At 44.3% G+C, this 12,213-nt stretch overlaps 1 protein-coding gene across 1 annotated transcript in view; it reads right to left on the bottom strand.

Annotated features, from left to right (window-relative positions):
* Positions 1-12,213, bottom strand: part of DCLK3 (doublecortin like kinase 3) — a 33,699-nt gene that overhangs the window by 7,550 nt on the left and 13,936 nt on the right. The window contains exon 2 of the mRNA XM_060280606.2: positions 1,377-3,244. Within this exon, the coding sequence (XP_060136589.1) occupies positions 1,377-3,244 (1,868 nt within the window). The remainder of the gene's footprint in view (positions 1-1,376; positions 3,245-12,213) is intronic.

Below are 12,213 nucleotides of genomic sequence, written 5' to 3'. Positions count from 1 at the left end.
TGTGCATGTATCGTGGCAAACCCGGTATTTACTTATCGTGGCAAACCCGGTATTTAGGTTTTCCGCGGTCGCGACTTGGATTGGGCCCAAGTAGAGGCAGTTGTAAGTAGAGGTTCTACTGTATGTTGGAAGCTGCCCAGAGTGACTGGGGCAACCCAGTCAGATGGGCAGGGTACAAACAATAAAATTGCTGTTGTTGATGTTGATGTTATTTAAACTTCTATGCTGCCCTTCATCCGAGGATGGCAGGGTGATTTACAATACAAGAACACAAAAATATGTAATATGGTAACAAACAGAAACTGTACCCCCAGCATCTAGTATTGCTAGGCAAGACCTAGAATAATGTGCTTTGAGGGAGTCTTCACGTTATAGAGCCTGAAGACTGAATAATCTCCCCATATGTGCACAAACTAGAGAGGACCACTGCCGGTCAGAAGCTCCATGCAGCGCATACCCATATCAAGCAGGTATTTATAGCAAGCTTGTAAAAAGCCACTTGCCTGAATAACAGAGAAAGGTACAAGTTACCTACAGGTGACAGGGCACAGAGGAAGTTTTGTATAGTGAAAAGAGGGTTGGTTATTCTTGTTAATTTTCAAGGTGTCACTATAACTGACACTAATTAGCAACAGAAGCATGGATAAGCAGGCCAGAAATGGTTTTGTGGACTTATTTGCAAGGGTGGTTTATAAGCACGGTAAGTTGCATTTTTAGTACCATCAATGTATAACTCTGAGTGCAATATGGTGTCAGTTGTGTCCCAAGCAAGGATACTAGAAGTTACTCCGTGTCTCACATTCCAGAAATAGCATCCTAACGTTCACACCCTACAGTGTATATCCAGTTAATATTATCTCAGTTATTATTATTATTATTATTATTATTATTATTATTATTATTATTACTACTACTACTACTACAGTGGAACCTCGGTTTATGAACACCTCGGTTTATTAATTTTCGGTTTACGAACGCCGCAGACCCATCTGAAACGGATTAATTCACTTTCCATTACTTTCAATGGGAAAGTTCGCTTCAGTTTATGAACACTTCAGTTTAAGTACTCCGCGGACCGCCTGGAACAGATTAATCCACTTTCCATTACTTTCAATGGGAAAGTTCGCTTCAGTTTATGAATGCTTCAGTTTATGAACAGACTTCCGGAACCAATTGTGTTCATAAACCGAGGTACCACTGTATTATTATTATTATGTTGACTGATTACTTGATTTAATTTATATACCACCCTAGACCCAGAGGTCTCAGGGCGGTTCACAGAACAAAATCAGAATATAAAACCACAAAATATATAATCAAAATAAAAACAACCACCCAATAACCCCACCCCCTGCAGTGCATTTCCCAATACTTACCAGAAGATTTTCTGGCTTAAGATCTCTGTGGACAATGTTCTTGCCGTGAATATAGACGAGAGCTTCGCACAGATCAGTTATCATGAGAGCAGCATCGCGTTCTGTGAATTTCACACTCTCGATTATGGCATCAAACAGGTCCCCACCGGGAATGTACTCCAAGATTAGGTATATTTCTGCATCGGTTTCAAACACTTCAATCAAACTGACAATGTTTGGGTGGGAAAGGCTCTTTATGATCAGTATTTCATTTTCAAGCATGTCTTCCTTTCCTTTCAGCTTGGACTTGTCGATGATTTTCATAGCATAGTTCTGATTAGTGTCGCGTTGATGACACTCCATCACAACAGCAAAGTTCCCGTCTCCAATGGTCCTGCCAATCTCATAGCTCTTCTCCACATCTGCTCTGCTTGAGACATCATGTCTCAGCTTTGCGTCACTGGCCCTACGCGTCTTGTTAACCTCTTTGTTGACTTTAGGTTCTTCCTCCCTTCCATGCCTAATCAGTTCACCCTCACTATGACCTACTTTCTCTTCTCCATTAGCTTCCTCATTCGATTTCCGCACCTCTTCCCTATTCCCCTGAATTGTCAATGGTTTTTCAGTATCTGTCCGAGAGCCCTTGATCAACCAACAACTTTGGTTCACCCTAGAACATTTTCGGTGCTCCTTCTTTAATTCATAGGCATCTCCTACTGTGGTCCGCTGACTTTCTATGGGCTTCATCTTTCCCAGTTCTTCATCGTGATGCTTATGGCTTTCCAGAGTTTGCTCTCTGTCAACGCTCCTTTTTTGCTTCTCTGAGTCTTTTTTGGCATGGCTGAGAGGGGCTGTCCAGGTACTTTGACAAGCAGCATCGTTCCATGTAATTTTGCCCTCTTCCGCTGAGCTTTCTGACAATTTCCTGCAATTTCTCAATTTTACTGGCCTTTCTACATGATATCTCTGACACGTTCTCATACTCAAGTCCCTGCTCTCAAATGGAAGATCAGTCTGTCTTTCCTTCTGCAGTTTTTGCCTGAGTTCCCTTTCTCTTTGGCACTTCTCACATCTCACTATCATGTCCAAACTCTTTTCTGCTTCACTTTCAAGGCATTTCTCTGGATTAAAATATCTCTCGCTTTCTCTCGCTTTCCTAGATGGCTTTGCATCTTGCTCTTCGTTCCAGTTATCTCTGAGCCACCTCTTTTTGGTCCTCACCTTCTCCTCTTGCCTGACCTTGGTCACTTCATGCCTATTAATTAGTTTAGGAGATATGGCATCCAAACAGTTCTTGGCAGCTATGGGCTCAAGGCTCTTTTCCAATTTGGAAGACTTTTCATACAGCCTGTTTTTGGGTTTCTGAGTTTGTTCCCAGTTTTGTGTGGTTCCAGTGCGAGGTGCATAGGGGTTGTCAGGGAAAAGCTCTTGGATTGCCGCTTCCAGGTTCTTCGGGGTTAGCTGTTCCTTTCCCATAGCTATAAAGGCATCGCCTTCTCTAAAAAAGTCAGAAACACTTCGGATTTCTCTTCCCTTCAAATTATACAGTTTCCTCACACGGTCGTTCTTCCAGCGTGGAAACCCAAGGGCTTCTGAGATGTCAGCAATCAGTTGTTCAAATGTCTGGACAGATCGACGATTTAGGAGCAGTGTTATCTTCCTCACTGTGTGCCCACAAGGTTTTACCACAGTGACAATCCTCGGCTTTACCGGGCTGTTCTCGGAATGAATTGTGTGGAAACCAGTCCGGGAATTAATAAATGGGGAACTGAAACAGTTTGTACCAAAGAACGGCTTTCCAAAACTTCCACGGCCAATTGGTGGGCAAGTGCCCTGTAGTCTTCTCTCCGTTATGCAGTTTAAAGAGTGGTCAAAAAATCCTCGAGGTTCTGCAAAAGAAAAGAAAGCCGTTGAACTTTTGTTCACCATGAACTTCTAGTGAACATTTCCTGCAAGTTGGGTGGGCCTAATACGCAAAAACTAAGACACTCAGACCAGAGAGCTGCTGTTAACTGATCACTATTAGCATATTCATATCACTTAACATGTCAGGAATAAGTCTGTCCATTTTGGAACCCCAATTTTCAAGGAAGATATTGACATATGTTGTCTCGCACCAAAAATATACCTTGAGGCATTTGAATGGCACAGAGAGATCCAAAATATGTATTAGAAAGCCAATGGTGTGAATTTAAAGTCTATTTCCTAGTGTTTGTGCCATGTTGAGCTGCTGTTTGGTGGGGGGGGGGGGTTTTGGCTAACTTTCATTGGAATATTTTCTGGTGGAGAAAAACACACTACAGGGGCGTCTTACCCATAGAGGGTAGTGGCGCAGGGTGCCAGGGCGCCAGGTTCTGGAGGGCGCCAGGGAAGAGGCGGAGGCTGGACGCGGCGCTTCCCAGCATCAGCTTGGCACCCTTGCCCGCCTCCACAATGCCGCGCTGAAGCAGCGCTGCGCCCGGAGCCTCTGCCTGCCGTGGCCACCACGGCACGAAGCGTCCAGCTGAGCCGGGAGCCACCGCGTCCAGCTTCCACCTCTTCCCCGCCAGAGGAGCTGCCCTCCAGCGGCTGCCCGCCTCCTCCAGCCCTGCAAAGCTGGGCACGTCGCCACCAGGGCCGTCCTCCCTAAAAAAGGTCGGCAACTGGCAAACGGGGGGGGGGGCGCGTCGGAGGGATATTTGCACCACAGCGCCAGATATGCTTAAGATGGCCCTGACACACTATAAAACCAAGTACCATAGATGTAAACAAACAAACAAAAGTTGTCCATGTAAGTTATAACCCAGTGGCCACAACACGGCTATTTAGGGAAACAAAACAAGTAGAACAAGAAGAGTTTGGATTTGATATCCCGCTTTATCACTACCCGAAGGAGTCTCAAAGCGGCTAACAATCTCCTTTCCCTTCCTCCCTTACAACAAACACTCTGTGAGGTGAGTGACGCTGAGAGATTTCAAAGAAGTGTGACTAGCCCAAGGTCACCCAGCAGCTGCATGTGGAGGAGCGGAGACGCGAACCCGGTTCCCCAGATTACGAGTCTACCGCTCTTAACCACTACACCACACATACACACATTTCAGTACCCTGTTCTACTTTTAAGGCTATTGGTGGGAGGCAGCCCTCGAGACCTGCTGGTTTTTTCCCAGCAGCCTACATGTATAGTAAAGATACCATATATTCCGGAGTATAAAACAACTGGCCTTATAAGACGATCTCCAACTTTTCCAGTTAAAATATAGAGTTTGGGATATACTCGCCGTATAAGAAATACAACCCAGCGTATAAAACGACCCCCGACTTTTGAGAAAATTTTCCTGGGTTAAAAAGTAGTCTTATATGCAGGAATATACAATATTTCTCCCAAGAAAAGAAGTCAATTCAAACAAAGCATCCACTCCCAAAATAAAAGGCAGGAAGAGAATCCAAACTCTTCTAAAATAGAAACCAGCATGTTTTTGGATTTCAAAGAATGTCATGCACATCTCTAACTCAGAAGTTCTTACAGATAAGGTCACTGCAAATATCACAATCCCCTCTATGGAAACAAAGCAATGAGAAGTGATAAAGCCATTTTTCTACCACAGCATGACTTTGGTGCCGCAATAAAAATACAACTTAGTCATTCTGGCCTATCATTTATATGGCTATAAGCAGTGCTATTTTTATAGAAAAAGAGGTGCTGGAACTCACCACGAACGCCTCCTTGTTCTCTTATAATGGCAATGGCACCCACATGAGAGGGGACAGAACTGAGTTTCAGCAAGTTCTGGCTGGAAAAAAAGCCCCGGCTATAAGCATATATTGTAGTTCTTCCAACTCCAGAGATTCTATAGTTGTAAAGTTAGGACCTGGACCTGGACCAACTGATTGCTTCCGGTGATTTCTCTCCTTTCCTAATCTAGTGGAAACTCTTGCCCTCCCACAGTCAACAGGCTAGCTACATATACAACTGAAACACCCATTGACCATTTTCTTTGAGCTGGAAGCACCACGTGCCTCTGAAACCCCCGTCTTAAATAACCTTTGACAACGTCCTAAGTCAATAGCATCTTTACATTGAACCTGAATGGACAAGGCAGCTTGACCTCAATGGAAAGAGAGAGGATTGGTCAACTGGAATATCAGGTACCTGGAAAGCAATGCTGGCATCCATGAGATTGATCTCTCTGGGTATCAGACTGGGCCTTATACAGCGAAAAGTCATATTCAGAGCTTACCAAACCCCCACAATGGCTTTTCCAAAACGATATGAAGCACAGGCAATGCTGCCCATGTGCCACCCACTCAGAGATCACATGTGGTCCTGCCCTAAAATTACAGAGTTTGGGGCAGAGACTGTCAGCCGTTTTAATATATCTCAGATAAATATCTGAGGTTCAGACATCAATATCTTGTGAAATTATATTCCAACCCTATGGAACCTGATGGAGGGACAAAAGGCCATTATGGTGGATAAGCATTCTGGTACTGGGGGGAAAAAACAGTCATCCTCTCCAATTGCACAGTGATCAGAGAATATGACTACTCTAGCTGCATATGAGAAAGTAACTCTTCAAAAAATGGAAACAGGAAGGGAAATTCTTGGATACAGTATATGATATGTTTACTTAAGGTTGCATAAAAGGTGTTCTGTTAAATTGTGGTTGCCAACTGAAGGTCCCCAAACCTCTTATTTCAGTATATTAAAAATGTAAATTCTAAAAAGGAGGCTGTGAAGGACTATGTAATTGGTCAAACCTGCCAAACATGTCTTCCTTTGTTATGTACCAGCTCCATCTGGTACGCAGGCTGAGACCCTACCTCCCCGCAGACTATCTCGCCAGAGTGGTGCATGCTCTACTTATCTCCCGCTTGGACTACTGCAATGCGCTCTACGTGGGGCTACCTTTGAAGGTGACTCGGAAACTACAACTAATCCAGAATGCGGCAGCTAGACTGGTGACTGGGAGCGGCCGCCAAGACCACAAACACCGGTCTTGAAAGATCTACATTGGCTCCCAGTACGTTTCCGAGCACAATTCAAAGTGTTGGTGCTGACCTTTAAAGCCCTAAATGGCCTCGGTCCAGCATACCTGAAGGAGCGTCTCCACCTCCATCATTCTGCCCAGACACTGAGGTCCAGCACCGAGGGCCTTCTGGCGGTTCCCTCGTTGCGAGAAGCCAAGTTGCAGGGAACTAGGCAGAGGGCCTTCTTGGTGGTGGCACCTGCCCTGTGGAACACCCTCCCAACAGATGTCAAAGAGGAAAACAACTACCAGACTTTTAGAAGACATCTGAAGGCAGCCCTGTTCAGGGAGGCTTTTAATGTTTAATAGACTACTGTGCTTTATTTTCTGTTGGAAGCCGCCCAGAGTGGCTGGGGAAACCCAGCCAGATGGGCGGGGTATAAATAATAAATAAAATATTATTATTATTATTATTATTATTATTATTATTATTATTATTATTATTATTATTAAAAAGTGGCCAAGTACAAGAGATTTGTTGGAGACCCTTCTGGCGGGGAGAGCAATTTGGAAATTGGCTGTAGAATGTCCAAACTCAGTGTCTGTTTGAAAGAAGCAGTTTACCGGTAGTTAAATTAAGCTGAGAGAAGACATACAGAAAAAGGTGGACTGCTTTATGCAATGATCCTACAGGAGCTTGTGGTTTCACTCGGAATTTGAAGAGGGAGCAGTGAATTTAGGGCATTTGCTTGAGTTAAGCGGTATATATTCCCCTATGCTCAACCTGTATATATGTGTATATATCACCAACACAAACACCACAAACACTAGCAAGTCTCCCCCAGTGACCTCGTTCCAAGGGAATAGGACCTGCGTACACTGTGCCCCTTGAGTTCTCATCATTTGGAGAATTGGGACACATGCAAAATATTATGAATCCAGCTGTACACTGGTATGTCAGTATTAGTCCTGAGCAGAATAGACTCCCATTTAAAAGGGCTAAGGACAAAAGTTTAAGAACATTGTCCATGTAGGTAATGCAATATTTTCACAATAGCACAGACACACACACAATAACAATCAGTAGCCTTTTTGTTTGTAAAGTTATATCTGAGAGAGTTTCAGTAATGCCTGGAGACGTTTGAAGCCAGGGAGGTCTGTGTAACTCTGCTTGAGAGATACGTTGACTGGTTTAATAAATTGAATGTAAGTTGTTGAGTTACAGTAATAAGCATTCGGTCTCCTAGGCAACGACGCAGGCGTCGGGAGAGGGTGCGCGTGGGAGGGGCTCGCTCTTCCAAGGCCTGGCCGGCGGCGGAGGCTGCGTTTCCCTTCGAATGGGGGAGGAATTCAGTTCGCATATAAAGAAAGGCCCTTCATGGATCAATGCCTTGTCGTGGCGAAGGGGCTTGAATAACTCAGAGAAGCTATGAGCTATGCCATGCAGGGCCACCCAAGATGGACAGGTCATAGTGGAGAGTTTTGACTAAACGTGATCCACCTGGAGAAGGAACTGGCAAGCCACTCCAGTATCCCTGCCAAGAAAACTCCATGGACAAAGACAACAGGCATATAAAAGTTATGATGCTGGAAGATGAGCCCCTCAGGTCGGAAGGCGTCCAACATGCTACTGAGGAAGAGCGGAGGACAAGTACAAGTAGATTCAGAGCTGATGAAGCGGCTGGGCCAAAGCCGAAAGGACGCTCAGTTGCGGATATGCCTGGAAGCGAAAGGAAAGTCCGATGCTGTAAAGAAAAATATTGCATAGGAACCTGGAATGTAAGAACCATGAGTGGAGGTAAGCTGGATGTGGTCAAAAATGAGATGACAAGAATAAATATCGACATCCTGGGCATCAGTGAACTAAAATGGAAGGGAATGGGCGAATTCAGTTCGGATGACTATCATATCTACTACTGTGGGCAAGAATCCTGTAGCAGAAATGGAGTGGCCCTCATAGTCAACAAAAGAGTGGCAAAAGCTGTAATGGGATGCAATCTCAAAAATGACAGAATGATCTCGATACGAATCCAAGGCAGACCTTTTAACATCACAGTAATCCAAGTTTATGCACCAACTACCGGTGCTGAAGAAAGTGAAATTGACCAATTCTATGAAGACCTACAACACCTTCTAGAAATGACACCAAAGAAGGATGTTCTTCTCATTACAGGGGACTGGAATGCTAAAGTAGGGAATCAAGAGATAAAAGGAACTGGCAAGTTTGGCCTTGGAGTTCAAAATGAAGCAGGGCAAAGGCTAATAGAGTTCTGTCAAGAGAACAAGCTGGTCATCACAAACACTCTCTTCCAACAACACAAGAGACGACTCTACACATGGATATCACCAAATGGACAGCATCGAAATCAGATTGATTATATTCTCTGCAGCCAAAGATGGAGAAGCTCTATACAGTCAGCAAAAACAAGACCTGGAGCTGACTGTAACTCAGATCATCAGCTTCTTATAGCAAAATTCCAGCTTAAACTGAAGAAAGTAGGAAAAACCACTGGGCCAGTAAGATACAATCTGAATCAAATCCCTTATGAATACACAGTGGAAGTGAGGAACAGGTTTAAGGATTTAGATTTGGTGGACAGAGTGCCTGAAGAACTATGGATGGAGGCTCGTAACATTATACAGGAGGCAGCAATGAAAACCATCCCAAGGAAAAGGAAATGCAAGAAAGCAAAATGGCTGTCCAACGAGGCCTTACAAATAGCGGAGGAGAGGAGGCAAGCAAAATGCAAGGGAGATAGGGAAAGATACAGGAAACTGAATGCAGATTTCCAAAAAACAGCAAGGAGAGACAAGAGGGTCTTCTTAAATGAGCAATGCAAAGAAATAGAGGAAAACAATAGAATGGGGAAAACCAGAGATCTGTTCAAGAAAATTGGAGATATGAAAGGAACATTTCGTACAAAGATTACCATAATCAAGGACAAAAGTGGTAAGGACCTAACAGAAGCAGAAGACATCAAGAAGAGGTGGCAAGAATACACAGAGGAATTATACCAGAAAGATATGGAGGTCTCGTACACCCCAGGTAGTGTGGTTGCTGACCTTGAGCCAGACATCTTGGAGAGTGAAGTCAAATGGGCCTTAGAAAGCATTGCTAATAACAAGGCCAGTGGAAGTGATGATATTCCAGCTGAACTGTTTAAAATTTTAAAAGATGATGCTGTTAAGGTGCTACACCCAATATGCCAGCAAGTTTGGAAAACTCAGCAATGGCCAGAGGATTGGAGAAGATCAGTCTACATCCCAATTCCAAAGAAGGGCAGTGCCAAAGAATGCTGCAACTACCGCACAATTGCGCTCATTTCACACGCTAGCAAGGTTATGCTTAAAATTCTACAAGGCAGGCTTAGGCAGTATGTGGACCGAGAACTCCCAGAAGTGCAAGCTGGATTTCGAAAGGGCAGAGGAACCAGAGACCAAATAGCAAACATGCGCTGGATTATGGAGAAAGCTAGAGAGTTTCAGAAAAACGTCTACTTCTGCTTCATTGACTATGCAAAAGCCTTTGACTGTGTCGACCACAGCAAACTATGGCAAGTTCTTAAAGAAATGGGAGTGCCTGATCACCTCATCTGTCTCCTGAGAAATCTCTATGTGGGACAAGAAGCTACAGTTAGAACTGGATATGGAACAACTGAGTGGTTCAAAATTGGGAAAGGAGTACGACAAGGTTGTATATTGTCTCCCTGCTTATTTAACTTATATGCAGAATTCATCATGCGAAAGGCTGGACTAGATGAATCCCAAGCCGGAATTAAGATTGCTGTAAGAAATATCAACAACCTCAGATATGCAGATGACACAACCTTGATGGCAGAAAGCGAGGAGGAATTAAAGAACCTTTTAATGAGGGTGAAAGAGGAGAGCGCAAAATATGGTCTGAAGCTCAACATCAAAAAAACCAAGATCATGGCCACTGGTCCCATCACCTCCTGGCAAATAGAAGGGGAAGAAATGGAGGCAGTGAGAGATTTTACTTTCTTGGGCTCCTTGATCACTGCAGATGGTGACAGCAGTCACGAAATTAAAAGACGCCTGCTTCTTGGGAGAAAAGCAATGACAAACCTAGACAGCATCTTAAAAAGCAGAGACATCACCTTGCCGACAAAGGTCCGTATAGTTAAAGCTATGGTTTTCCCAGTAGTGATGTATGGAAGTGAGAGTTGGACCATAAAGAAGGCTGATCGCCGAAGAATTGATGCTTTTGAGTTATGGTGCTGGAGGAGACTCTTGAGAGTCCCATGGACTGCAAGAAGATCAAACCTATCCATTCTTAAGGAAATCACCCCTGAGTGCTCCCTGGAAGGACAGATCGTGAAGCTGAGGCTCCAATACTTTGGCCACCTCATGAGAAGAGAAGAATCCTTGGAAAAGACCCTGATGTTGGGAAAGATTGAGGGCACTAGGAGAAGGGGACGACAGAGGACAAGATGGTTGGACAGTGTTCTCGAAGCTACGAACATGAGTTTGACCAAACTGCGGGAGGCAGTGCAAGACAGGAGTGCCTGGCGTGCTATGGTCCATGGGGTCACGAAGAGTCGGACACGACTAAACGACTAAACAACAACAAACAACAAAAGTTGTTGCACACACTTCTCTACAGGGAGGGTGAGGTTTTTCTGTCTCTCATAAATAATTACCCCTACATATGATGCGGGTGGCGCTGTGGCCTAAACCACAGAGCCTGGGGCTTGCTGATCAGAAGGTCGGCAGTTCGAATCCCTGCAATGGGGTGAGCTCCTGTTGTTCAGTCCCAGCTCCTGCCAACCTAGCAGTTCGAAAGCACCTCAAAAGTGCAAGTAGATAAATAGGTACCGCTACGGCAGGAAGGTAAACGGCCTTTCCATGCGCTGCTCTGGTTCACCAGAAGCGGCAAGCGGCTTAGTCATGCTGACCACATGACCCGGCAGTTGTCTGTGGACAAACGCTGGCTCCCTCGGCCTATAGAGCAAGATGAGCGCCACAACCCCAGAGTCGTCCGCAACTGGATCTAACGGTCAGGGATATCTTTACCTTTTACATATGACCAATAGAATAAATGGTGCCAAGCAGCTAAAACTATGGAATAGATGATGCAAAATCTGAAAATTCAAGCAAATCCATGTGTGCGTTTTACATTGGCTGCAGAATTTGGCTTCTCTTCTCAAATGAACTTTGTTAGTGTAGTATATATGGTTTTTGTTGTTGTTTTTGAGGGGGTATCTGAAGAAGTGTGCATGCACACAAAAGCTCATGCCAGTGACAAACTTATTTGGTCTCTAAGGTGCTACTGGAATGAATGTTTTTTATTATTTTTTGTTTCGACTACGTCAGACCAACATGGCTACCTACTTGTAACTAAGAATTTGTGAACATGGTTCTCAAAGGAGGAATACTTCGTTCCTCACAGCCTAGGTATAATGCCCATATTTGAATGACATACCCCAACTTTAAGATGTGCTACGGTAAGTCAATACACAAACCCTCTTCAGATTTTCAGTGTAGTAAGAACAAAAGTGCGTGGGTTGGAGAAGAGAAATGTGGAGGCAAGACTCCACCTCACACCTAAGCATGTACATTTAAAAATCTGAAGAGAACCTGTGAGCACACAAGTAAATGCAAGTAGGGACCTCTATACACAACTGGGAGCTATGACTTTCACCAAGTTCCCAATTACACAGAGAAGTCCGAATGTACAGTCTTAGGGGTGAAGTTTCTTCATCCTGCATGTTCATTGTACGTATGTTAAAAGGTCCCAAATAGGGCCATATATTGAGCCCAAAAATGTCAGTTCACCTAGGGAACGTTTCTCACAAAGAGCATTTCCTTAAAAAGTTTGAAAGACATACCCAACAGACAGAGGAAGCCTTACAAACAGGAAGACACTCTGGGCATTGCCTGCATGACTTTCT

This window comes from Zootoca vivipara, chromosome 11 (genome assembly GCF_965207765.1).
Source record: "Zootoca vivipara chromosome 11, rZooViv2.hap1.1, whole genome shotgun sequence".
NCBI classification, from domain to species: domain Eukaryota; kingdom Metazoa; phylum Chordata; class Lepidosauria; order Squamata; family Lacertidae; genus Zootoca; species Zootoca vivipara.
The sequence above is the reverse complement of the archived record's forward strand: the minus strand, read 5'-3'. Positions and strand labels throughout refer to the sequence as shown.